Source organism: Halichoerus grypus, chromosome 1 (assembly GCF_964656455.1).
Source record: "Halichoerus grypus chromosome 1, mHalGry1.hap1.1, whole genome shotgun sequence".
Lineage (NCBI taxonomy): Eukaryota > Metazoa > Chordata > Mammalia > Carnivora > Phocidae > Halichoerus > Halichoerus grypus.
Genome location: NC_135712.1, coordinates 9278260 through 9304816, shown reverse-complemented (window position 1 = coordinate 9304816; position 26557 = coordinate 9278260). Strand labels below are relative to the sequence as shown.

The 26557-nt window shown below is 47.8% G+C and overlaps 1 protein-coding gene across 4 annotated transcripts; it reads left to right on the top strand.

The window, feature by feature from the left end:
* The first annotated feature begins 7151 nt into the window (after window positions 1-7151).
* On the top strand, window positions 7152-25528 carry CHAF1B (chromatin assembly factor 1 subunit B). 4 transcript variants are annotated; one of them, XM_036075274.2, is made up of 14 exons: window positions 7152-7260; window positions 8035-8170; window positions 8606-8738; window positions 10477-10594; window positions 11230-11333; window positions 13905-14001; window positions 15514-15598; window positions 17141-17234; window positions 19426-19495; window positions 19593-19684; window positions 21610-21775; window positions 22979-23359; window positions 23913-24007; window positions 24744-25528. In XM_036075274.2, the coding sequence occupies exons 2-14, from the start codon at window positions 8045-8047 to the stop codon at window positions 24833-24835; spliced, it is 1653 nt and encodes a 550-aa protein (XP_035931167.2). In that variant the 5' UTR covers window positions 7152-7260; window positions 8035-8044; the 3' UTR covers window positions 24836-25528. The 4 variants fall into 4 exon arrangements, with proteins under 4 accessions (XP_035931167.2, XP_035931168.2, XP_035931166.2 ...); XM_036075275.2 differs by having other exon boundaries at window positions 7191-7264; window positions 21613-21775; XM_036075273.2 differs by having other exon boundaries at window positions 7191-7264.
* Window positions 25529-26557: the final 1029 nt, after the last annotated feature.

The window sequence follows — 26557 nt, the reverse complement described above, 5'->3', positions numbered from 1 at the left end:
CTCCCTCTGTCCCTCATCCAACTCAAGCTCGCTCGCTCTCAAATTTTTTAAAAAAATAGAGAAACTATTCTAATGAACTCCCATGTACCCATCACCATTTCAACATTTTCAACTCATGGTCAATTTTGTTTTATCTATACCCCCATTTACTTAAACCCCTTCCATAATATTTTTCATGTGTGTGTTACAAATATTAACTCATTTTTTTTAACTCATTTTTTTAATTGCAGAAAAATACAAAATTTCCTATTTAACCATCTGTTAAGTATGAGTTGAATTAAGTACATTCACATTGTGCAACCGTCACCACTATCCATTTCCAGAACTTTCTCATCCCAAACTCCACGAAACAATAACTCCATTCCTCCCTGCCCCTGGTAACCTCTGTTTTCAGTCTGTGAATTTGCTTATTCTAGGTACTTCGTATCAGTGAATCATAGGATATTCGTCTTTTTGTGTCCAGCTTATTTCACTTTCCATAACGTTTCTAAGGTTCATCTATGTTGTTGCATGTATCAATTTCATTCCTTTCATTCCTTTTTAAGGCTGAATACTCCGTTGTGTGTACCACATTTTGATATTCATTTATCTGTCATGGACATTTGGGGTGGTTTCACCTTTTTACTATTAAGAATAATGCTGCTATGAACCTTGTTGCATACGTATCTATTTGAGTCTGCTTTTAATTCTTTGGGATAGCATACCTAGGAGAGGAATCGCTGAATTATGTGGTAATTTTTTACGTGTTTGAGGAATTGCCAAAATTTTTCCACAAAGATACACCGTTTTACATACCCACCCACAATGCAGAAGCATTCTAGTTTTTTCACATCCTCTCCAACACTAAATTTCTGGGTTTTTTGTTTGTTTCTGTTTTTACTTAGCCATCTAATGAGTGTGAAGGGTTACCATTATGGTTTTGATTTGCATTTCTCTAATGGCCAGTGATGTTACGCTGCTTTTGTGTGTCTACTGGTCATTTGTATATGTTTGGAGAAATGTCTATTCAAGTTCTTTGCCCATTTTTAGCTTGCTTATTTTTTACTGTCGATTTGCAGGATATGATTTTGTAAAAAATGTATTCTGGCTCTTAGTCCCTTATCAGATATATGATTTACAAATATTTTCTTCCATTCTGTGGCTTGTCTTTCCACTCTTGAGTTTTTAGTTTTGGTGAATTAGAGCTTATTTATTTTGTTGCCCGTGCTTTTGGTATCATATCCAAGAGAAATCCTTGACCAATCCAATGTCATGAAGATTTTTTTTTTTTCTGTTTTCTTCTGAGAGTTTTATAGTTGTAGCTCTTATATTTAGGTCTCTAATCCATTTTGAATTAATTTTTGCATATGGTGTAAAATTTCAACTTCTTTTTTGTGCTGTGGATATCCAGTTTTCCCAGCAACATTTTTGAAAAACACTCTCTTTTCCCCATTAAAAAATCATCTCATCCTTATTAAAAATTGATTGGCCATATAAGTGAGGGTTTATTTCTGGGCTCTGTAATCCACTGGTCTGTATGTCTGTCATTATGCCAGTACCACACCATTTTGATCACTGTAACTTCCTAGTAAGTTTCGAAATCAGGAAGTGTGAGTCCTCCAACTTTGTCCTTCTTCAAGATTGTTTTGGATATTCAGGGTCCCTTGAGATTCCATATGAATTTTAGGATAGGTTTTTCTGTTTCTAAAAAACATGCCATTGGGATTCTGATAGGAATTGCACTGAATCTGTGGATTATTTGGGGTACCATTGACATCTTAACAGTCTTCCAATCCATGAACGTGGGATGTCTTTCCATTTATTTCTATCTTCTTTAATTTCAGCAATTCTTAAAAGGATTTTATTTATTTGACACAGAGAGCGAGGGTGCACAAGCAGATGGAGTAGAAGGCAGAGGGAGAGGGAGAAGCAGGCTTCCCCCTGAGCAGAGAGCCCAACAGAGGGCTCGATCCCAGGACTCTGGGATCACGACCGGAGCTGAAGGCAGGTGCTTAACTGACTGAGCCACCCAGTGGCATCCCTTAATAATTTTTTAAAAAGATTTTATTTATTTATTGGAGAGATAGTGAGAGAGAGCATGAGAGGAGAGAGGGTCAGAGGGAGAAGCAGACTCCCCGCTGAGCAGGGAGCCCGATGCGGGACTCGATCCTGGGACTCCAGGATCATGACCTGAGCCAAAGGCAGTCGCTTAACCAACTGAGCCACCCAGGCACCCTTAATAATTCTTTAATATCAAATCTAGTCAGCATTCAAATGTCTGATCATTTCATAATTATTTTTCCAGGTGGTTTTGTTCAAGTTGGAATCCAAACAAAATCCACAAGTTGCATTTGGTTGATACGTTGCTGAGGTTTCTTTAAATCTGGAGGTTGGTTCTTCTTTCTCTGTTTTCTTATTTTTTAGTTGTTGAAGAAATCAGAACAGTTTTCTTTGATAATTTTCATTTTATATATCATTTAATTTTTAGGAAAATCTTTTTCTTGTATTCCTGTAAGCTGGTAGATCTACAGAGTTAATCAGATTCAAGTTCTTTGGTTTTATTTTGCTTTGTTTGGAAGAATCCTTCTTAGGTGGTACTATGTTCTTTGGGTTGCATCATACCAAGAGGTGCATTATATATATTCATCCCTTTTTGTTATATTAATTATTTGAGTTCGGGTGTTGTCATCTTAAACAGTCCTTTATAAAGTTCCCTATCAGTCTTCACCTAATGATTTTAGCATCCATTAATGATTGCACCTAGATCTATTATTTTATTAGGAGTTGTGAAATGGTGGTACTTATATTTTATCAATCCTTCTGAATTGCGGGACATCTAAAAAGAAAACCTATTTAGTTATCCCGAGACATATAGTTCATATAGGACAGGCAGGATAAATGTTTGGCTCATGCCTTGTTTCCCAAAGGTAACCAGTGAGGCTTTTTGTTGTTAATATCATTATGTATGAGTAAATTTTAGCATTTAATGTGTTTCAATCCACTGTGGCATTTTTCCAATGTTAAATTGTCTCACTTTGGCTACAGGTCTTCAGATTGGCTCCTGTGTCCTTATTACATATTCCTAGTAATCTTTGATGATTTTCTTGCTTTCTGGTATCAGAATAAAGTATTCCAGGCTGGTCTAAAACATTTCCTGTTCTAGACCTGGAAACAGCCATTCCTCCAGGAAGCTGTGGTTCTTTTCAAGGGAAATGCTATTTAGAGACCATAATCGAGGCACAGACATACTCACTGCTTCTGGTTTGGTTATTTCTTCTAAGACTTTTTAGTGGACTGAGCTAGGAAATTCTATTCTTTTTTTTTTTAAGATAAAAAATAAATTGAATATATACCAATACTGCCAATTTAGAGAATTTTTCTTCTTAGATTTTATATATCTAGATTTTTACTCTCTTTTTTGCTGGAAATCTTCGTTCCTAACCACATAATATAGTTATTTGCTTTTCCCAATAAGCTTATATGTGTGCGTATACATATGTATCAATACCACTATCACTTCCAACCATGGGATGACTGAAAAAGTATAAGCTTTCTTTGGGATATTATCACATTTCTGTGTATCACTTGAAGTAATTCCTTCTTGTGCTCATCATAATGCTTCATCCATGCTGTTGCAGTATTTCCTTTTGATCTCTGAATAGAATTCTATTGTATGAATATGGCATGGTTTGGTTATCTTTTCTTCAGTTGATGGATATTTGATGTCTCCAATTTGGGCTATTATGAACAAAGCTGCTATAAACATTCTCCTGCAAGTTTGCTTTCATTTTTTCTTACATATACACCAAGAGTGGAAGATCCTTAACTCTAGGAAACAAGCTGAGGGTTGCTGGAGGGGAGGTGGTGGGGGGATGGAGTAACTGGGTGATGGGCATTAAGGAGGGCACATGATGTAATGAGCACTGGCTGTTATATGCAAATGATGAATCACTAAACTCTACCCCTGAAACAAATACTACACTATATTTTAACTAACTTGAATTTAAATAAAATCTTGAAAGAAAAAAAAAAGTGAAATTGCTGGGCCATAGGGTAGACATAATCTTTGACTTAAAGAAACTACTAAACAGTTTCCTAAAGTATTTGTATCTTAGTTCAGGCTGATATAAAAAAGATATAGATTGGGTGGCTTAAATAACATTAAATTCTCACAATTCTGTGGGCGAGGAAGTCCAAAACTCAAGGCACCAGCAGATGTGGTGTCTGGTGAGGACACTTCCCAGTCTGCAGATGGCTGCATCCTCACATGTTGGAGACCTGGGAGAGGGTGGTAGGTGGGGAGGAAGAGAATTTTGACTTTCTTCATCCCTTTATAAGGGCACCAATCCCATGATGGGGGCTCCACTCCCATGACCTCATCCAAACCTTAATTACCCCCTTAAGCCCCACCTGTAGACACCATCACTTTGGGGATTAAGGCTGCAACATAGGAATTTTGGGGTGGGGGGAGGCCCAAACATTCAGTCCACAGCAATTTGTATCATTTTACACTTGGACCAGCAGTGTGCTCGACTAGATCCTGTGCATTCAATTTTTTACTTTCCTTTTCTCCTATTTTTCCTCTTTTTATTCTGATAAAATTTACTCAATATCTGTTCCTAACCCTGTATTGAACTTTCAATTTCTGCTGTTAAATTTTCAGTGCGCTCCTCTTTCCTATTCCTTTAATAATGTTTTAGTAGAACATATTTGACTTCAGATTTTTATTCTAGAGTAGTCACACTTAGAAAAGGGAACTATAATAAAGTGCATTCAGAGAAATCTTTGTTTTTGAAGTCAGATTAAGATTTGCTCCCTTTATATTAAGTTTCACTATTAAAAAAGTTCTCAGGAGACCAAATAACTTGTGGTCCCCTTAGAGTGATGCACTTGTGCTAAAATCAATGCTTGCGGCCCAAAGTGAAGTTCACTGATTGTTGAGGCATCTAGCTGGAATCACTTGCCATAGATCTTGGTGCAAAAGTCTGAGGTCTCCACCAAACACTTGCCTTCCATCTTCCTTCTCTCCTTCTCCTTTCTTCCCTCTTTCCCTCCTTTCTTTCTTTTTGAAAACATTTGACACATCTCAGATCCCCACTCTGGGCCACCATGTGGCTCACCAGGCGGGCACTGACGTCAAGCGCCCCCCCCCCGCGCTCCCCCCCCAGTTTTCACCAAGAAAGCCATCTCCTTCGTGTATATTTAGTACCTAAACCTATGTCTTTTTTTTTTTTAATCTACAGTCTAGAATCCTGGCACTCTAGGAGATGGTCAGAGGATTCATTTGTGAACCAAGAGCATTGTCAGAAACGGGGAGAAACCTGGTGGTTATGAGAGACATTGAACCCCTGGATCCAAACCAGACTCATTATGAGAGAAAATGCAGCCCCTCCAGGGGCGCCCCCTGCTGGATACTCTGAATCAGTGGGCCTAGATAGGGCCAGGAATCTGTACTTTTAAAACAGCCAGGTTACCTATGTTAGTCATTCCCAGTCCAAGCTCTCTAAATCCTAGCCTTGATTTAAGAGAGAAGATCTAAAAGCTACATATCTGGATTAAATTCTCTTAGTTTACTGTAGAAATCAGGCTTAAGGAGTTTCCAGTCATTCCTGTCAACACAAGACATCCATTTATAGACAACTTCTATAACTTTCATAAAATTGGCTAAAAGAATCAACCAGCATTTATATGAGAATCCAGGTCATTCTTTTTCCTAAAAAAAGAAGAATTGGCTCCTTAGATGAACCTATATGTTCCTTTTATCAAGTAAAAGCTATTCAACCCAAGGTCTTTGTTTCCTGGCTTTCTTGGAAGCTCACTGATAAATTGTCCTATTTAGAAAATTATCCCATTTCAAAAGGCCTGCTGCATCTAGTTCTGGCTTCTGATTTACAACCTTTCTTGAAAATGTTAAATTACGTGTTTAACAAGTGTTTATGACCACATCTGCTTATTGCTTTGAACTCTCCAAAACATTCTAAAAGCCAATATATATAAAAAAACAAAATTCTACATTTTTGTTTGCAAAAGGAAGAAGAAACCTGGTTGAGTTCAAGTGCAATGATATCCAGGGAGGGGGCGGAGGGAGAGGGAGGGAGGGAGGGAAAGATAGAGAACAGAGGAAAGGTGGGGAATGGGAGAGCCACCTGGGGGAGGCTGGCAGGCTCTCTTCTGCAAGGTTGCACAGAGCAGCACTCGTTTTGCAAAGCCCCTTGGTCTTGAAGACCCAGAAACCTGCTGTTTGTCAGCACAAAGAGAGTGTCCACCTGTCATCTCGTCTCAACGAAGCTCCCAGACTAATATATGCAGGATTCCAGTTAATTTAGAATAAGAAAACTGCCTTTGAGACACACATGTCCAAATGACCTGCTCATTCACGTCTAAATGCTTCCGGGGTTTTGCCCCATCCATCCTTTCCCATCGCAAGTCCCACTGCTCCCCCATGTGCCTCTGTTAACTGTGAGTTTCTTTAAGCTTAAATTCCCATTTCCCAGAGCTGATCATCCAAAACTCTATCACTTGAAGCCCATTTTAAATGCCCTCTTCTCTTCAGACTTCCCTTGAGGCTTCAGATCAAAATAACCGAGCACATTGTTCCTTACATACTTTTTTTCCCACACTCCTTTTTAAAATAATTACTTGCGTACACGACTACAGAAGGCCCAAAAAGACTTTGTGTTTCACTGATGCTTGAAGCTCCAGAGACCGAGACGGGGCCTGATGCAGGTTACAGCTCTCAAACACTCGCTGTGAAAGAATACCAGGGACAGACGGGGTGGTCTTGGGCGGGTCTCAGAGATACAGCCTCCCACCTGTCCTACAGGACCGCTCTTTTCCTTTTACCGGACTGGCAACTCCCTGAGGGTAAGTCAGTCTGAGTTTCTCTCTGCACTGCTTGTCCAGCACCGGCATAGGGTCCAGCATCTGGCAGATGCTCAGGAAATGTTTGCTAAAAGAGTTAAGAAGGGAAGAAATGATTGAATGAATGAGACGATGAACTCGCCTTCCACAGAGGCGTCGGTCGGGCACGTAATAAGTGAACCGGCGGGAGCCGGCGGGGATTCCGAGGACTCAGCACCTCTGGACCACTCTCTGCAGCCGGAGGAGGGGCGGAGCGCCACGCAATCCCGCCCACACGAAGGCGGGGCGAACAGAGTCCCACCGACAAAGGGGCGGGGCGTCGCGCGGAGTCCCGCCCACCAGGAGGCGGGGGCTGCGGCGCGCGGGAAGAAGCGCAAGCGGCGGCGGGAGCTGGCGGTGCAGTCGACTGACCGTGTCCGTGCAGGTACTGCTTCCCCGGCGCTGGCTCCGGCGTCCCCACGGTCTCCCTGCGGGGCCGGACGGGGGTGAGAGGATCTCGCTGAGGGCGGGCCCCCGGATCCCGGCATAGCTCCGGAGCGGCGTGCATTCGGACGGCCGGTCCCCGCCCCGGCCCGGTGCGGCCTCCACCGGGCCAGGCCTGCTTTCGGCTTCCCGGCCGAGCGCCCCGTCCCTTGCGGCCTGCGAACGCGGGGAGGTCCCCTCCGGCCCCGGTTCCCTCCTTTGGGCGACCCCCTCCTCCTGGTGGCCCCCGCCCCTGGGAGGTGGGTGTCCCCCGCGGCTCCCCTCCCCCCCCACGCGGTCCCCTCCCCCAGGCGGCCTCTCCCGGGCGGCCCCTTGCCCCGGACAGCCCCTCACCCGAGCGACCCGACCCCTGGCTCTCCGGGAGCGCCCCCCAACCCCCACCAAGCGGGGGCGGTCGCGCAGCAGGGCCCGGCCCCTTGATTTCCTCTGCCTGCGTGTTCCATTTTGCTTTTCCGGACGTAGCAGTAAAATAAACCCAACAGCCTCGGCTCAGTGAAGCTTTTTAGGTGCACCTGCAAGGCGATACGTGAGAGGTCAACACTGGCATCCTTTCCCGGTACGGCGTGCATTTTTAATGATGAGCAGGGTTCCGGGCTCATAATAAGCGTTCAGGACCCCTTTCCTGCTCTGATAGTTCATTACCAGCGATTTTCAGCTTTCCTGTCTTTGGGAAAAGAACGGTGCTGGAGGAATTTGTTTTGCTCCCTCAAGGCTCGGGAGGATGAAAGTCATTACTTGCGAAATAGCCTGGCACAACAAGGAGCCGGTGTACAGCCTCGACTTCCAGCATGGCGCGGCCGGGAGGATCCACAGACTGGCGTCCGCGGGCGTGGACACCGCCGTTCGGGTAAATTGGGAGGGATACAGAGAAGCGCTGCTGAAGCTGCCTTCTCCATTCTTTCCTTTAAGACGAGTGTCAACAAACTCCGACTCTTCTGTCATCTAGCGCAGAGAGAGAAATTCTCAGGGCCTTGAATGAACCATGAAAGCAGAAGAAAGCTTTGCTCCTTGGGGAATGTTTCCCAAATTGATAAGCTGGATGCTCATGAAATTAGAATCTCGAGCCAGTTCCTGTTGGGGAACAGTTTGCACTAGAAAGAGGTAGGAGGGAGGGCAGCGAGCAATGGGACTGTTAGTTTACGTTTTAGAAAGAAGTTCCATTTTATGTAGCAAAAGAAAAACTGTTTTCTTCCTGAAAATTAGCCTAGTGTTGTTTTAGTAAGCACAGTATGGTAGGTGCTCACTATATGGTTCTCTGAACGAATGTTTTGGTTCTCAACAGATCTGGAAGGTGGAAAAAGGACCCGACGGAAAGGCCATTGTTGAATTTTTGTCCAATCTTGCTCGCCATACCAAAGCTGTCAATGTTGTGCGTTTTTCTCCAAATGGGGAAATTTTAGCATCAGGAGGAGATGGTGAGTGTTAGTATTAGCCTTCAAAATTCCTTAGAAACCAGATACCTTTGTGTCTCATGTTAAATAGTGAGATCTGAGCTAAGTATGCTTTTTTATTTTAGAGGTCACTTGACCTCTCAATCCGTCATTTAGATAGTTTAGTAAAATAGCGTTCTGAGGAGCATGAAGGGATGGAGGACAGCAAGCTTAACCTGAGAAGAGCTGTTTGTAAATGCCCACTCCACCCCCCGCCAGCGACTCCCCCTCACCCCACTCTGCTGGTGGAGACAAGTAGGGCGCTAACCATTTTGCCAGTGTTCCAATACAGCTGTCCTAGCCTTGTTTGATTGCTGGCTTGGTATCCAAGTGATCACAGTCTTTCCCACGTCTCTCGTAATTAATTAATTCACTTGGGGGAGAATTGTCTGAATGGCCCTCTAAATTATGTTTCCTTGGGCGCCTGGGTGGCTCAGTCGTTAAGCGTCTGCCTTCGGCTCAGGTCATGATCCCAGGGTCCTGGGATCGAGTCCCACATCGGGCTCCCCGCTCTGCGGGAAGCCTGCTTCTCCCTCTCCCACTCCCCCTGCTTGTGTTCCTGCTCTCGCTGTGTCTCTCTCTGTCAAGAAAATAAATAAAATCTTTAAAAAAAAAAAAATAAAAATAAATTATGTTTCCTTGGTGGGAGTAGATTGATTCATATTTTCTGCTTGTGCTTAAATAGCATAAAACTACTACCAAAAAAGTAAATCTTTTTACCATGCTTTGACACCAGAAGAGTCTAGAAGTTACTAGAAAATAAAACACATCACAGGTTTCGTTTGCAGAAGGAGGAAAGCGACCCGGTGAAGTTCAGTGCCGTGGTGTCCAGGGCGTGTGTGCACAGAGGGAAAGGTGGAAGGTGGGGAACGCCACTGGGGGAGGCCGGCAGGCTGTCTTCTGAGAGGTCGCACAGGACAGCCTTTGGTTTGCCAAGTCCTTTGGCCTTGGAGGCCCAGAAACCTGCCATTAGCAGTGGAGAGTGTCCACCTGCCAATGTCAAGGCTGATCTCCTCTCCACCCGGCTCCCAGAATTCCACACTCGTGCCCATACAGCCGGCTCAGTGACTGTCCTGCTGGCATTCAGAGGGAAGCCAAGGGGTGCTCAGACTTGTGTGGAGAGTTGGGGTCAGAGCACAGGGAGTTGGAGCACCCAGACAATGGATGACATGAGGCTGAGGTATCTGGTGTGTCCATATGAGTAGCTAATGCGTCCATGTGTCACCATGTGCTGGGCATTGTGTTTTAAGTGCTTTATGCATATTAACTCATTTAATCCCCGAGAAAGCCCTATGAGGTAGGTATATGCTGTTATCCCCATTTTACAGGTGAGGTCACTGAGGAGTTAAGATGCTAAATCCTGCTGAGGCTAAGATAGCTGGGAATGATTTGCCAATCCTTGCTTGATGGCTCTTGGTTTTTCCCTATTCAGCCATCCATAGGTAATGCCTTAGGATTTGTTAACATAGCGCTTTGTAGTGGTGTTTTGCCGGCCTAGGGACTCTTCTGTTGCATGTGACTCTGGATAGCTCTGATCTGGTATGAGTTTGATTTTGGAGTTTTAGATCAGAAGGCAAACCTGTTTGTCCTGTCCAAATTCTTAGAAGTCACTCATGGTGACCATAGTGTCTATTGAACAACGTAAATAGGGTTTAATATCCTAAAAGCCCAGAAATGGAGCATGCAAAAAGCATGGCTTATCTTTAACCGAATCACTCCACAGATGCTGTCATTCTGTTGTGGAAGGTCAACGACAACAAGGAGCCAGAACAGATTGCTTTTCAGGATGAGGATGAGGCTCAGCTGAATAAGGAGAATTGGACTGTCATAAAAACCCTGAGGTAACTTGGGGAAGGCCCACGGGAGTGATTTATCTAACTGATCTGAATGCATTCAACTCACATGCATTTTTTTATTATTTAAAAAAAATTTTTAAGTAAGCTCTACACCCAACATGGGGCTTGAACTCACAGCTCTGAGATCGAGTCGCATGCTTTACTGACTGAGCCAGTCAGGTGCTCTGCATTTTGACTTAGAAACAACGATTAAAATGGATCTTCTTTCTTTCTCTTTTTTTTTAAGAGAGAGAGTTGAGGGGGAGGGGGCAGAGGAAGAGAGAAAATCTCGAGCAGGCTCCACAGCCAGCCCAGAGCCCAACATGGGGCTCGATCTCACGACTCTGAGATCATGACCTGAGCCCAAACCAAGAGTTGGGCGCTTAACCGACTGAGCCACTCAGGCGCCCCAAAATGGGTTTTATTTCTGCTATAAAATTTTCTTTAGTCAGATTGAATCAATTATAAAGCTATTATTACCCGTGAAGGTAGCAGATCCTAGCTGCAGCTAATACAGTTCCCATGGAAATTTCTAAAATCCTAATGTATGGTCTCTGAGTTTGCCTGTAAATTTTTGATGGTTTTTCTCTTGTTGAGACAAGATTTGCTTTTTCCCCCTCTTTCTCCTCTTTGGACTCCAGGGGCCACTTAGAAGATGTGTACGATATTTGCTGGGCAGCCGACGGGAATTTAATGGCTTCTGCCTCTGTGGATAATACGGCCATCATATGGGACGTCAGTAAAGGTAGCTGACACGTTTCTCTTATTGTCAGGGGGAAGGAATCTTCTAAGTGGCTAAAAAGTCTAATCTGCTGTATGTTTTTTTATTTTTTAAATATTTATTTATTTGAGAGAGAGAGGGCATGAGGGTAGAGTGAGAGGGAGAAGCAGACTCCCCGCTGAGCAGGGAGCCCAATGTGGGCCTCCATCCCAGGACCCGGGATCCAGACCTGAGCCGAAGGCAGACACTTACCCGACTAAGCCACCCAGGCGCCCATAACCTGCTTTATCTTTAAAGGCATAAGAAGAGTTTCTGAGTGAACTAAAATAGCTGTCTGGCTCAGCAGGTGAGGATGCCCCTGTGTCATGGATCCGACTCAGTTTTAGGGTCCCAGTCCAAGTGCAGGAGGCTTAGCCGTGGTGCCGGAGCGAGGTCCGTCCCACATGCATGGGGATGCAGACGTGTTGGGGGCAGGGCTCACCCCTGTCTTCGTGGAACTCAGGCTCTTGGGTTTAGCACGTCGTCGTCATCGATGGGCCCTGAATTCGCCGTGTTGGGAAAGGTAGGGTCAGGTGTCCGTTTGACAGCAAGGACAGCCAAGGACAACCTCGCTCATTTATAGAACCTGTTCTCTGGGTGGGGAGACAGTAGACATGTGAGAATCTGTAGGAATGGCAGCGAAATGCCAAAAGCCGCTTAGTGGCTAACGCTGGGCCGTTTTTGCCCCCTGCAGACCGTGCTCAGCCTTGATGTTTCCTCGTAGCCTCCTGCCGTGCTCCCGCTGGTGCTCCCGGCCGGTCCTCCCGTGGCCCGAGAGCGCTGGGAGGGAGTCAGGGTGGAGGAGGCACCCCCTCCCCGCCCCCGCGCTGCCTGCACCTCTGGATTATCCACTCTGTGAAAGTCTGTTTGTTCTAGGTCCTGCCGTTCAGCCAGACCCCCCCCCTTCTTGCCCCACCTCTGTCCCGGACTTCGGCAAAATGGAGGGCCAGTGTCCCCGTTGTCTTCTCTTTCCCACATCAGGCCATTGCTCCGGATAGTTTCAGTGTCTGTGTGGACAGTCCACCCAGAAGCCCCCTGAAGCCAGGTGGAACGACCTTGAATGTGGCCAGGTCATTACATCCTACAAGATGGAGGCTGCGTGCCAGTGGGGCGTCAGATAGGGGTGTGATGTCGGGGCGGGTGTGACGCCGGGGGCGAGTGTGACGTCAGGGGGCGGGTGTGACGTCGGGAGCGGGTGTGACGTCAGGGGGCGGGTGTGACGTCGGGGGGGCGGGTGTGACGTCGGGAGCGGGTGTGACGCCGGGGGCGAGTGTGACGTCAGGGGGCGGGTGTGACGTCGGGGGCGGGTGTGACGTCAGGGGGCGGGTGTGACGTCGGGAGCGGGTGTGACGTCGGGGGGGCGGGTGTGACGTCGGGGCGGCAGTGCCAGGCAGGCTGCTCCGGCCCGAGGCAGGGGCGGGCCGCGGGCGTTCCTTCGGGGAGGAGGCTCCCGCCTGTGGGAGCAGCAAGGGCAGGGGCAGCCGCTCGAGCCCCAGGGCAGGTGGCTTCCAGAGTCCCTCTCCAGAAACCCCCGCACTCACACACCGACCCAACGACGCAACTGTGGGTTAAAAAGACTTGTAAAACTCAGAGGGCGTCTGAGGAGGTGCCGTCACCCAGCCCCGGGCCACCTTAATGTCACAGACTCCCCGAAAGGACTCGCAGGAAGGCTGGGGGGTGTAGCCTGAAGCACACTCGCTGCGTTTCACGGACATGGGGGGGGCCAGGGGGTCACGGGCAACTTGTGGAGGGGAGCGGAAGCCAGACTGCAGAGGGCTGAGAGGAGGGGAAGATTGGGGGAGGTGAGTGAGCGAGCGTAGACTCCTTTTCAGAGAAGAGGGTTTTGGGGGTTTTTGTTTGTGTTGAATGGCCAGGGCTTCCTAACTCCCTCCTCTCTTTACCCAGCTAATCTTCATGCACTCCTGGCTTAATCTCTCTCCACGGAGTCCCTTTTCCACCCCTGCTAGCTTTGCTCGGCCCCCGCCTCCAGCCTGGCCTGCTGTCCCCTCCTAACTAGGGTACTGCCCGTGTTCTCTGTGAACCTCGGTTTCATCTTCCTCACGCAGGTCGCTTCCCAGTCGAGCCGCACCTTGGATTCCCAGAACCTTTTCCTTGTACACGAGGGTCGCAGTCATGTACCTCCTATCCTCCCTGTCTTGCCATTTTGGCCCTGGACATGACCCTCTGGAATTCTCCCTTACTTATTGCTCCCTGTGCCTAAACTGCCCTCCCTTCCTGCCGTGGATCTGCTCACAATACCTGCTCCTTCACGACCCCCTTCATCCCGCCTGACCTGGAGAGCTGAACTCGCCCCGTCCCCTTCGTGACCCTCACTGCTGCCTCAGCTGCCCCTCTGTGTCCCATGCTGCCCGTCCATGGGGGTGTCTCTTCCCTGAAGCTGTGGGGTCCTCTTTGTCTCCCCAGAGCCCGACACAGAGCGTGGTGCAGAGGCAGAATGGTGGAATGGGGTAAAGGGCGTCATACCTAAAGTGTAGTTGACGCCACTCGTCAGGTTTGAGTAGGTTTCCATAATGCTGTTGTGTGCTTTATTCACAGGACAAAAGATCTCCATCTTTAATGAACATAAAAGTTATGTCCAAGGAGTAACCTGGGACCCCTTGGGTCAGTATGTTGCTACCCTCAGCTGTGACAGGTACGTAAGTATTTGGCAAGTTGTCTTCTCTATTGGCTTAATCTTTCTGCAGAGGTGTTTTCATCACCACTTAACCAATAATAAAGCAAAGTCTAGGTTTGATTCATCCATCTGTCCATCTATCCATCCATCCACGTTCTTGGTTTCATATAAAGCATTTGGCTTTACTGTTATTCTTACACCATAACAAGAAATTAGAAACTAATTAGGGCAAGTGCCTTATATGTAGTGCTTAGTAAATCTTTATTGAATGGGTGAATGAATGCAGAGAGAGCTTTGAATTACTTTGGAATTTCATGGGCAACTTTTAAAGAAAAAGTGTTTTATGTAACTATGACTTAGGCAAGAAGGGGCACCTAACGGTAGGGTTCGATATTTCTTTCTTCTTTTTTTTTTTTTAAGATTTTATCTTTAAGTAATCTCTACACCCAGTGCAGGGCTCAAACTCACAACCCCTGAGATCAAATCGCACGGTCCACCGACTGAGCCAGCCAGATGCCCCTATTTCACTTTTTTTTTTTTTTTTTTTTAAAGATTTTATTTATTTATTTGAGAGAGAGAGAATGAGAGACAGAGAGCATGAGAGGGAGGAGGGTCAGAGGGAGAAGCAGACTCCCTGCCGAGCAGGGAGCCCGATGCGGGACTCGATCCCGGGACTCCAGGATCATGACCTGAGCTGAAGGCAGTCGCTTAACCAACTGAGCCACCCAGGCGCCCCCTATTTCACTTTTTGATTATAGTTTACTACTGCAGGGATTTTAATGATTCCACTTAAATCAATGTAAACCTAGAATATTTTGTCTTTCTTGGAAGGAGCTTTTGTTGCTGTGTTTACTGGTGTCCTGCATTTAATTGTGTTCTTGAAACAAGGAACTAAACATCAGAGGTGCTGGGTATATTACTCACCGGTCAGAATAGTCTTTTTGAGTATTTACCCGACTACTTTTAATCATAACACCTTTGATTTCAGATGGCCCAGCAATGTGGGAGCGTTAGGAGAAGCTATGAAAAATAAACACCTTTATATTGTATGTGCATTTATTTTCTGATCTGTGTGTTTTATTTGGGCCATCAGGAATATAAGGATCTGATTAGCTAGTGGGAATAATATGAATTAGCACCAACCAAATTTATATGCTGGTGTTTTCCGTACTCTTCCAAATCCCTGAGGGCAAGACCGTCTGAAACAAGTATCACCACAGTCTTAGAAATCACCACTGGGCTGAGTGTCCAAAGCCTGAAAAGGCCAGGCCTAAAGCCCGTCTTACTTGATAAGCTGAAACGTTCAGTAAGAAATGAAGTTAGTTAGGACCTATTTCCTCACTTCATTAGTGACCTGCCTCAGTGGCTTGCTTCTGCCACAGTTAATGTGTGACAGGGTGACAGCCGTTACTACCCGTGCTCTCGCAGGCTCACATGGTTTAATCGGTCTTCAGTTTTGGTACTGGTTGCTTCTGTGTGAACCACTTCATTCACTAGAAGGGACCAGTCAGAGTCGTCTTCTTTCTTTAGGATCCTGAGGGTCTACAGCACCCAGAAGAAACGTGTGGCTTTTAATGTCTCAAAAATGCTGTCTGGAATAGGGGCCGAAGGAGAGGTAGGAAATACTTGACCTTCTACTTTAGCAGGGCTTGCGTTGAGATTCGGGAGGTCATGAGCTCCTCCGTGTCTTATGGCTAAACCGCTGGTCTCAGGCCCCTGACGCTTGAACTACCTTGTACTTCCTCAGATCCAGTCAAGGCTCAGTTAGACCGTTGGGCCGGTGTGCATGGGACTGGGGACATCTGGGGGGGGCAGGGGACAGCTGCTGACGGTGGACAGAGGTGTTCAACCCTGGCTCACTGTGGAGTCCCCTGGAAGCATTAAGAAATATGGGCACCCGTCCCCCTCCCCCCAGATGTCATTCACTTGGCTTGAGGTTGGCAGGGCCTCTGGGATCCTGAGGTGTAGTGAGGGTCGAGAACTTCGGACCTAGGGGGACCCCGGCACTGTGCAACAGGAAGGCAGGTGGGTCAAGCATCAGGTTGTCTGGCAAGAGGCCGTATACCATTGTGGCCGGTATGGAGAGAATGTTGCTAGCGGACTACGGAGACCCAGCCATTGGTCCTAGAAGAATCAAGACTACGGACACAGGCACTTAGGCAAAAGGGAGCAGGTCGGTCACTGGAACAAAAAAGGGACACAGTGCGAATCCCGTCCTCAGGCAAGCGGCTACTGGTGACGCGGGCGAGCTCCCCTGTGGTGAGGAGGGTGACGCTGGGTCTTAGGGTCCTGGAGAGCTAATGCTTAGTGTTCATCAAGTGTCAGTGAGTTGGAGCAAAAACCGTCCCACGCAGGCGTTTAAGACATGTTTGGAAAGATAGGTCTACCGGTTTAGTAGCGGAGTGTTTTCTAAGAAGTGTTCATTAAGTTGGAAATTCTCAGTGGACACACACAGATAACAAAGGGCCCCTGGTTGTCGTCTTGAGTCCCCCCACCCCAGTCTCATTCTCCAGACAAACCACTGCTCACGGTGTGCTGTGTTCTCATCGAGGCTTCGTAAAATAACCGTAGAGCCCCCACACACACCCATGTACACCCACAGCTTTCCTTTTTTTTTAAATTTGAGGGGGGCAAGGAGCAGAGGGAGAGGGAGAAGCAGGCTCCCTGCTGAGCAAGGAGCCCAATGCAGGACTCGATCCCAGGACCCTGAGATCATGACCTGAGCTGAAGGCAGACGCTTAACGGACTGAGCCACCCAGGCGCCCCGACACACACAGCTTTCCTTAACAAACACAAATGGGCAGTTAGTCTTCATGAGACTCTTGCAGTTTTTTAAGATTTATTCATTTTTGAGAGAGGGAGAGTGGGGTGAGGGGCAGAGGGAGAGAATCTCAAGCAGACTCCCTGCTGAATGTGGCCTCAGGGCTCGATCCCAGGCCCCTGAGATTATGACCTGAGCTGAAATCAAGAGTTTGGCGCTTAACCAACTGAGCCACCCGGGCACCCCTACTCTTGCAGTCTTGAGTGATTATTTGATTTGTAATATATTTCATCTATTATTTTGTAATAAATGATACTGTGTAAAATTAAAAAAAACTGGTTAGCCTTTCTTGTGAATGTAAAGATTTGGATTAATGTTTAAACTTGTGTGCCACAGGCAAGAAGTTACCGGATGTTTCATGATGACAGCATGAAGTCATTCTTTCGTAGACTTAGTTTTACTCCTGATGGATCTTTGCTCCTCACACCAGGTGGGCTTAACAAGGTTGTTTTTTTTTAAGATTTTATTTATCCATTTAGAGAGAAAGAGAGCATCCCAAGCAGACTGTGCCTTGAGTATGGAACCTGTCGCAGGGTTTGATCTCATGATCCTGAGATCATGACCTGAACCTAAATCAAGAGTTGGACGGTTAACCCACTGAGCCACCCAGGCGCCCCAAGAATAGTTTTAAAAGTATGGAAAATAATAACACTTGAGCAGGTGTTTGACCGAGTGTCAGCAAATACCTGTTGGTACTTCTACCATAAAGTCAACATGGTTATTAGTATAGGAATAAACAGATGAGTGGACCAGAACAGAAAGTCCAGAAATAGGTCCTGAGATCAAAGGGAATTAAATACTGACTTGGGTGGTGTTTCAGTGGGAAGAATGAATTACTGAGTGAATGGTACTAGGATGTCCAGGTGTCTGGAAGAAAATGATACTGGACCCTTAACTTACATATAAAAAAATAAATTCCAGGTGAATTCAATACTTAAATATAAAAGGTGAAAATGTAGGAGGACATCCTAAGAACAGGGAAGACAAACTTAACACTGGAAACCTGGAATTTCATAAATGATAGGCCTTTTCGACTGCATTTGACTGGGGAACCTTTGTACAGCAAACACCCTGTAAGCGAAATCAGTCAACACATAACAGAACTGGAAAATACTGTTTACGTCACAGGAAAGAGAGAGCCTATGTATATCATTGACAATGGCTCTTCCAAATTGATGAGAAAAAAGGAAAACCCAGAAGAAACAAAATGGGTGAGAGCCTATGTATATCATTTACAATGGCTCTTCCAAAGTGATGAGAAAAAAGGAAAACCCAGAAGAAAAAAAATGGGTGAAAGATACAAAAAGGCAGATCTATGCGTTCAGCACACAAAGGAAAAGGTTTGGAAACTCAGTGACAGAAATAGAAATTAAAGTGACACACAATGAGGTATCTCTTTATTCTTTTCAGACCAGAAAAAAGTGAAAATATCGCTGCTGATGGGCAAGCAGAATGTGGGTATTGCTGGTGGGATTGTGAATGGTTACAGCCTATTCAGAAAACAGTCTGGTCACCGTTAAATGCATGTCCTCGTCAGCCAATCTGCCCCTCACCTTAGACTCAGTCTTTAAGAAATGAAAACCTAGTACGAAAAAGTATATTTTCAACCATGTTTATTGCAAGTATTGTTTGTAGCTGTGAAAAAACAATACTGATTAACAAGATGGGTGAATGAAGTATGGTATCCTCATAGCAGTGAATATTAGGCAGCTAGTAAAAAGGTGCATTACCCAAGTTAGCGTTCATGAGTGGTCGACGGAGCAGACCAACGGAAGGAGGTGTAAACAAGACCCCGTTTCTGTGAGCTGGACTGAAAACCGCACCGTGTGAATAGATACGCAGTTGAGTTGTAACTGGTTGCGGTGGGTTGTGTGAGCGTGGGGGAAAGGAAGTAATGATCCATGGCTTGTTCAAATGGGTTAGGTGGGGATGGCAGGCTGGGCTGGGTGGGGGAGGGTTGAGAGTGCTGACAGGACCTCTGCCCGCCCCGGTGGGGACGAGGTGGTCCCAGGTGAGATTTCGCGTGTGTGTATCAAGAAGGTGTCCAAGGGAGCTGTGGTTGGCAGTCATTCTCCGCCCGGGTCTGACCTGGTTTTCAGGACAGCCTGGGGTGCGTGTGGAAGAGCTCAAACGTGGGCTCTCCCCAGAGCAAGGTCAGCTGCTGCAGGGGGCTGGGAGTGTAGCGGAGGCTGGCCGCCCCCCCGCCTCCCCCGTGGCCTCCTGGCTCCCGCGGGCAGGTGGAAAAGAGCAGGCACAGGCCGCCAAGTTCAAATCCAGGGACCGAGCCGGGGGGTCTAGCGAGAGCGCTTCTGCAGCAGGAAGTAGCTGGTCTCCCTGGCGGAGGTCTTCGTCGCAAGGGCCCCCTGCTCTGTTCTTCCTGCCCAGGCCTCAAGCCGCCCTGGGTGGGTGGGCCGCTCGGGGGAGGGGACAGGTGGGTAGAGCTTGGGTGAGAGCCGAGCCCAGACTGGGACTGTTTGTATTTGTCCTCAGTCACAAAAACATTGTCCAGAGCAGACAGCTAGTGGGGGAGAGTATTTTACGAGCCAGGGATGGATGCTCTTGAGTTTATCTTCTTCAGTCTAATAAAACCTTGCCTCTTCTCCCTCTCCCTGCTTCCCCAGCTGGATGTGTGGAATCTGGCGAAAACGTAACAAATACGACTTATGTTTTCTCCAGGAAAAATCTTAAAAGGTATGCAATTGAAGGCATAGTTGAAACGTTTACCCTTTCTTTTTGCTCTTGGTGCGAAACAGTGCTCTTTCTAAAAAGGTCATGACCCATCTTCCAGGCCTATCGCTCATCTTCCGTGTCCTGGCAAAGCGACGCTCGCTGTCCGTTGCTGTCCGGTCTACTTTGAATTGAGGCCCGTGGTGGAAACAGGTACGTTAGAGCCGCAGTGGTCGTGCTACGGGTTGCGGTTTGGGTTTTATCTTGTGGGGAAAGGTATGTGGGTTTGGTTCAGTTTAGTTACTCGGAGGAGAGCTCAGAACGTGTGTCCAGTTTTTGCATTGTCCAGAATACACCTTCTTCACTTAAACTTTAAAGGAAGAAAGGTACTCATATTTTTCTACTGAAGCAGGTCGAATGTCATTCATCCATTTCCTATGCAGTAAAGTTATGTTTGAATTGGATTTTTGTTTTTTAGGGTTTTTTTTTTTTTCCTTAATGTAAACAGAGAAATCTTGTCTGTGGCTTTAAGCAGTCAGATTATGATGGGCCTTTGTGTGGTTTTCCTCAGGTTTCTCATGCTTGGGGTTCACTGAGCTTCTTAGATCTATGGGTTTATAGTTTTCATCAAATTTGGGCAGTTTCGACCATTATAGCATCACATTTTTTCTGTCATGCCCTGACCTCTCCGCCGGGGCCTCCACCTACATGTGCATCAGGTCACTTGATGTCACCCCCTGGCTTCCTGGTGATCTGCCTGCCTGTTGTGTCTCAGTTTTCTGTATTACATATCCCACGTCTCTACTTAACACGCTCCATCTTTCCTCTTCTTGAACATGCAGAATACAGTGTTTGTACACAAAGACATTAAGAGTTATTACAAAGGAGTGGCTTTGACTTTTTTTCCCCCCACCTCATTGTGGGTCAGAGTTTCTTCTTTGAATGCCTGGTAATTCTTCGTTAGATACCAGACATTGTGAACTGTACCTTAGTGGATGCTGGATATATATATTTTAAAGATTTTATTCATTTATTTGACAGAGAGAGAGAGAGAGAGTGAGAGCAGGAACACAAGCAGGGGGAGTGGGAGAGGGAGAAGCAGGCTTCCCGCCGAGCAGGGAGCCCAATGTGGGGCTCGATCCCAGGGCCCTGGGATCCTGACCTGAGCCGAAGGCAGACGCTTAACAACTGAGCCACCCAGGTGCCCCTGCTGGATATATTTTTATAAATATTCTTGAGCTTTATTCTGGGATGCGGTGAAGTCACTTGGAAACACTGCGCTGCTTCTCTTCTGTAGACCGGACCCCAGCGGCATTTGGTCGACAGCTAATCTCCCCCCTGCTGCAGCAAAGTACGCTCATCTGAGCCCTGAGAGCTAGGTTTTCCACCCTGGCCGCAGGGAGCGCCAGTAATGGCTTTCCTGTAGTTCTTGCTCTGTCCTGGGGTGGTTTCCTCACATGCTCGCGCCCATCAGTGCTCTGCTGGAGACCAGAAAGGGCCCCTGCGCGTCTCTGCCCGTGAGCTCCGGCCGCCTGGGCCTCCTGCTTCCAGCTCCGTCCTGTCGGCTTCCCTCTTACCTTTTCCGGGTCTGGAAGCTCCAGGCAGTAAACTGAGGCAGATGTAGGCCTCCCTCTCACTTCCCTCCCCTCAGGGATCCGTGTCCTTCAGTGCCTGATGGTCGGGGTCTGGAAGGCCATCGTTTGGTCTATTCTGCCTGGTGTTTGTTGCTCCAGGTGGGCGAGTGAATCCAGTCCCTGTTGCCCCGTGGCTGGAAGCGGCTGTTTTTAACTCCTTATTCCTTGATGTGAATGCACATAACGAACTGAAGGACCGTTAAAATGTCACTTGACAGGATGTTTCTCGGTGACCCTTATTTTTCCTTCTCCGAAAGCGGCCCCTCAGCCTGCCCTGTTTCATTCACACGTCCGGTCCCATCTTTTTGGACCTCCTTGGTGCCCCCGACGCTCGGGTGAGGACCCAGTGTCCTCGCCGGTTCCTGGGGGGGGGGGGTTCTCCTTAGAACTGGCCTTCAGTAAAATGATGTCATTTATGTCCCCTTACAGAGGGCTTTTGGGGGGGGAATTTGTTGGCGTTTGCTCCTTGTTTCCTGTCCTTTGTCCCCCCCCCCCCCCCCCCAGCAGACGGACCCTCGCAGGAGCCGGGGGTGGAGCTGGTACGCCTGCCCTACCGCCTGGTCTTTGCTGTGGCTTCCGAGGACTCGGTGCTCTTGTACGACACCCAGCAGCCGTTCCCATTCGGCTACGTGTGTAACATACATTACCACACCCTCAGTGATGTGTCCTGGTGAGTGGCCGGCGCTGAGGAGCTGCAGGGCCTGGGGCCCTGGACCAGACCCTCGGGGGGAGCACGTCAGCACGATAGATGGCTTTTTTGGCCCGTATTTACTAATTTCGTTTTTCTTTTCGTTTCTCCTCTCTCCTCTCCCCTCTCCCTCTTCTCCTCTCTCCCCTCTCCTCTCCCCTCTTCTCTTCTCTCTTTTCTTCTCATTTCTTTTTAAGATTGATTTGTTTGAGGGGCACCTGGCTGGCTCAGATAGTTGAGCGTCTGCCTTTGGCTCAGGTCATGATCTCGGGGTCTTGGGATCAAGCCCTGTGTCGGGCTCCCTGCTCAGTGGGGAGCCTGCTTCTCCCTCTCTCAAATAAAGTCTTTAAAAAATAAATAAAAATAAGATTTATTTGAGAGAGAATGTGTGCGTGCACAATTTGGGGCGGGCGGGAGAAGAATCTCCAGCAGGCTCCCTGCTGAGTGAAGAGCCCGATGTGGGGCTTGATCCCAAGACCCCGGGATCATGACCTGAGCCGAATCCAAGAGTTAGACACTTAACCAACTGAGCCACCCAGGTGCCCCTACCAATATCTTTTTAAAGGAATTAACATTAAAAAGAAAGCCATTTCTAATTTGCTATAATACCACTTCCTATGGTAACAGTAACATCTGAATGATGCCATTCCGATGCCCTGGAGATTCCTCTAATTCTCAAACTGAGGGGGTGCCCCGTGGGCTCCCTGGTTGTTGGGGACTTGCCATCCCCCCAGCAGGAAGCCCATACCCGTGAGCTCCTGTCACCCGGAACTGCGCTTGTTGGTGGTGTCACTTTGCACTGTGCCTTCTGCTGGGCTCCTCCACACCCCCGGGGTCCCTGATTCACCCCTAGCCCCCGCCGGGCCTGCCCACCCACCATCTCTTTCTTGCTCTTTATAACCTTTTTCCTTCTTTTTCTTCTTGGGGGTGGGGGGGGGAAGGTCATCACACCTTTATTTGGGTGATTTTGATGACAGTCCTGAGATGTCACAGTGCCTGAGAAAGTCGAGCTGGGGCTGGGGAGGAAAGGGTAGGAGTGAGGAGCACACAAGCTCTTCTCCCTTTCACACCAAGCCTGTGATCCTGTGTGAACTGGCATTTTCTAACGAATAAAGAGAGCCTTAAGAGGGGCCCCTTTGGACTTTGGTACAGTTTCTAACCTTTTTTCCTGTTCGGGGAACAAAGGTCCAGCGACGGGGCCTTCCTGGCCATCTCTTCCACGGACGGCTACTGTTCATTTGTGACGTTTGAGAAGGATGAACTTGGAATACCTTTGAAAGAGAAGCCGGTTCTAAGCATGAGAACGCCCGAGACAGCAAAGAAAACGAAGAGTCAGCCACACCAGGGGTCTTCGCCGGGACCCAGGCTGGCCGAGGGGACCCCCACCGGCAGAATCCAAGACCCCAGCAGTCCCTGCACACCCCCACCTCAGGCGAGACCGTCTCCAGCCCCAGCAGCACCTTCCGAGGAGAAGGCCCTGCAGCCTAGCACTCAAAACCCAAGAGCGCCCCCATCCCGGAGGGTCACTCTGAACACCCTGCAGTCCTGGAGCAAGACGACACCCCGGTAAGAACTTCCGGCGGAAGAAGAACTTGTCCTTGCAGTTGAAAAACAAAATAGAAACCAGAAGGCCCCAACGTTGAACAGGGGACGTCCCGTAAGGGCTTCATAGTGTGGCCAGAGAGATTTCGGGACAGACCTGAGTGCCACCCCCTGCTTCCAGACCTCTGTGGGGTCCCCGTTTCCGCCTGTCAGGGAGGGCATACGGGCAGACGTGGCTGCAGCCCGCCACCCAGTTTCTGGAGCTTTCCATAGTAGAAACCGTGTCTGCTCGCCTTACATACGTGGCATCCATGGGTGTTCATCATGCCATTGGAGATGAACAAAACACAGGTTTGGGGACTTTTAGATGACTAGTTAAGGCTTGACTTGTAAATGTGATGACTGAACTTAGTGCCCGAACATAGTCCTTAGTTCCTAAATAAGTGGGCACATCAACTTTTAGTGTCTTGCATGATATGATCAACTCCTTGGGGTAGTTTTGAAATTTGGTATCCTCACAAATGATTCCTATGACACTAATGAGCCATGTACCCCTTTACTACTTTTTTTAATCAAGGAGGATAAACTTAATACCCTTAAAGACAGATACTCCGCCGAATTCTGCACCAACCAGTATAATTTCCACCCCGCCCACAGAAGAAATTCAGTCAGGTGAGTGACACTGGTCGTGGTTTAATATAAGTAAAGGTAGACTATTTTCTTTTGTTCTCTTGGAAACTAATCACCTAATCTGAAGTCCGTTTTGAGAAAGCGGGGATGCATCTTACTAGACCCATCGTTCAGACTCTCTGGCTGCCGAGTTCTGCCCAGCAGGGAGGCCACCTTCCCGCGCAGCCACTCACAGTAAATGATAGATGGTGGGTTCGGAGGTGCTAGAGGTCAGGGTTCTCCACCTGCAGGGCTGGATAATTCTTTGCTGTGGGGGCTGTCCTGTGATTGTAGGCTGGCGGCCCCCCTGGATGCCGGTACCCATTCTCCCCTCCCCCACCCACTTGGGACATTCTCAGAGGTCACCAGACATTGCCCACTGTTCCCTGAGAGGCGAGATCGCCCCCCGCCCCCATTGAGAACCACTGGATCCTTTCTCTTATATCCATATAGGACCTTGCTAGGCAGTTCAGTTCTCGTCAGGGCACAAAATTTATTTTGTAAACATCACCTTTAAGATTTTAGTTAGCGCGTGGTGGGGAGGTGCAAAGGGAGAGTCTTAAGCAGACTCCTGCACTGAATGTGGGGCTCGATCTCACGATCGTGGGCTCACAGCCTGAACTGAAACCAAGAGTCGGATGCTTAACCAACTGCGCCATCCAGGGGCCCAGTAAACACCAGCTTTTAATTTTAAAGAAGTGTTCACTTACTTGCCAACCTGTGTTTGTTAACGTTCCAGAGATGCCCGGAGACCCTCAGGGCAGTCCTCCGGAGCTCAAGCGGCCTCGACTTGGTGAGCACGAAGGAAGTCCCCAAGGTCTGGACCCTTGATGAGACCTGTCTGGTGCTTGAGGGCTGCCAGGTCTGGGGGCCCCCGTGCGCAGAGAGCGGGGGGCCGGGCCGGAGACACCGGAGACCAGTGACATTAGGCAGAGCCTGACGAACACTCGGGAATGGATTTCTGTAACAGAAGATACACAGGGACCAGTTTTTCTGCAGAACTATGTTTGCTCTTGTGTTCAAGATACATTTTTACCTCGGAGATGTGAACATTTTAATGGACTAAATCCTCTTTTTGCTGAGTTTCTGAAACTGGAGCAGTTCAGCGTTATCTAGAAACCGTGAATCCTCCCTTAAAAATACTTGCAGGAAAGTAGAGACATGATGCAAGCGGACTCCTTCTAAAGCAGGAATGAGAAAGAGAAAGTTATTCGAGGTTTATTCTGTTGAATTGACCTTCTGCATAACCGATTTTTAGGAGTTAGTTTGCTAGTTTGCTTTCTGATTTTAAAGGTAATAACGCTTGTTCTGGAAAGTTAGGAAGTGAGAATAAAGTAGGAAAACCGGGTCAGAGATGGGACCCCGTTAACCATCAGAAGGAGCCTGGTTGCTGTTCAGGCATATTTATTTCCTTGACTTTTTTCTTAGGGGGAGAGTTGAGATTTCACTTTAGCTACAGCTTGGTATCCAAATAGGTGAACTTTTCAGACTGATTTTTCAGAGTAAAAGAACTTGCCTTAGCAATTTATGCCTCTGCCTTTGCTTTGCCCAGCCCGGGGATGAGGACGTGCGCTCCTTTCTGCGGGGAGTGAAGCAGGGCTGTGGGGTGGGGTGCATGCAGGGCCAGGATGGGGTCATGGGCCCGAGGTAGTTCCTGCTTCTCACCGACAGGAGGTGCTACCGATGCATTTCAGAACGCTCGATGCCTGTCATTTGGGCACAGTGACCACCATGAGTCGTGCAAGTGAGGCTCCCACCACCCCAGATTTTGTTCCAGTCTGGGAGAGCTCACTGAGCATTCAGGAGCCCTGGTCAAGTCTGACAGGAAGTGGCTGAGGAGTGGATCAATGTGTCCCCTTTGAACTCAGGTCAGCAGCGGCAAAGGAAAGAACTGGAAAAAGGATCAATGGGTTGCTTAATCCATAACCTAGTTAACCAGAAAAAGAGCTTGCCTCCCTTTCAGGTGGGAAAGTGGCTCACGAGGGATAATGTACGGTGGTGTAGAGAGCTAGAAGATGAACAGATTCTTAGCTGTGATGACCACAGGTGTGGGGCACATTGAACATGAAGACACTTTAAAAACGTCAGACGGTATCTGTTCTGCCCTGTGATTCTCAACCTTCGCTGCGTGCTGAAATCACCCAAAGAACTGACTGGAGTATTGACGCCTGGGTGCTCACTCCACAGGGCGTGGCCTAACGGGACTGGGCGTGGTCAGGATTCTTTAAAGCTCCAGGTAATTCGCATGTGCAGCCAAGACTGGGAAATCCTAAGAGAAAAGCTCTGCCCGGGTGTGGTCTCTTGTGGTTAAACCATTTCCACCGAAAGCTTCCTCTTATTTATTCTCTGCATCCTCACTGATTGGCAGCCTGAGAAGATAATGGGTGGGAGATGCCCTCAGCTCTTCAGAGAAGAAAGATTTTACGTGTCCTGTGGCTGGAGTGGGGTATTCTCTGGTCACCGATCCCTGTGCAGAGAGGCCTGATCGTGGATCCCGCATTCTGGGTGGGTGAGCCTGCCTTCCTGGCCACACTCCGGACTTGTCTACACCTC

Coding starts and splice junctions, on each gene's coding strand:
- CHAF1B (XM_036075274.2), top strand. CDS start 8,045: ATGAAAGTCATTACTTGCGAAATAGCCTGGCACAACAAGGAGCCGGTG. Junction 8,171..8,605: donor GCGTGGACACCGCCGTTCGG/GTAAATTGGGAG, acceptor GGTTCTCAACAG/ATCTGGAAGGTGGAAAAAGG. Junction 15,599..17,140: donor GAATAGGGGCCGAAGGAGAG/GTAGGAAATACT, acceptor TGTGTGCCACAG/GCAAGAAGTTACCGGATGTT.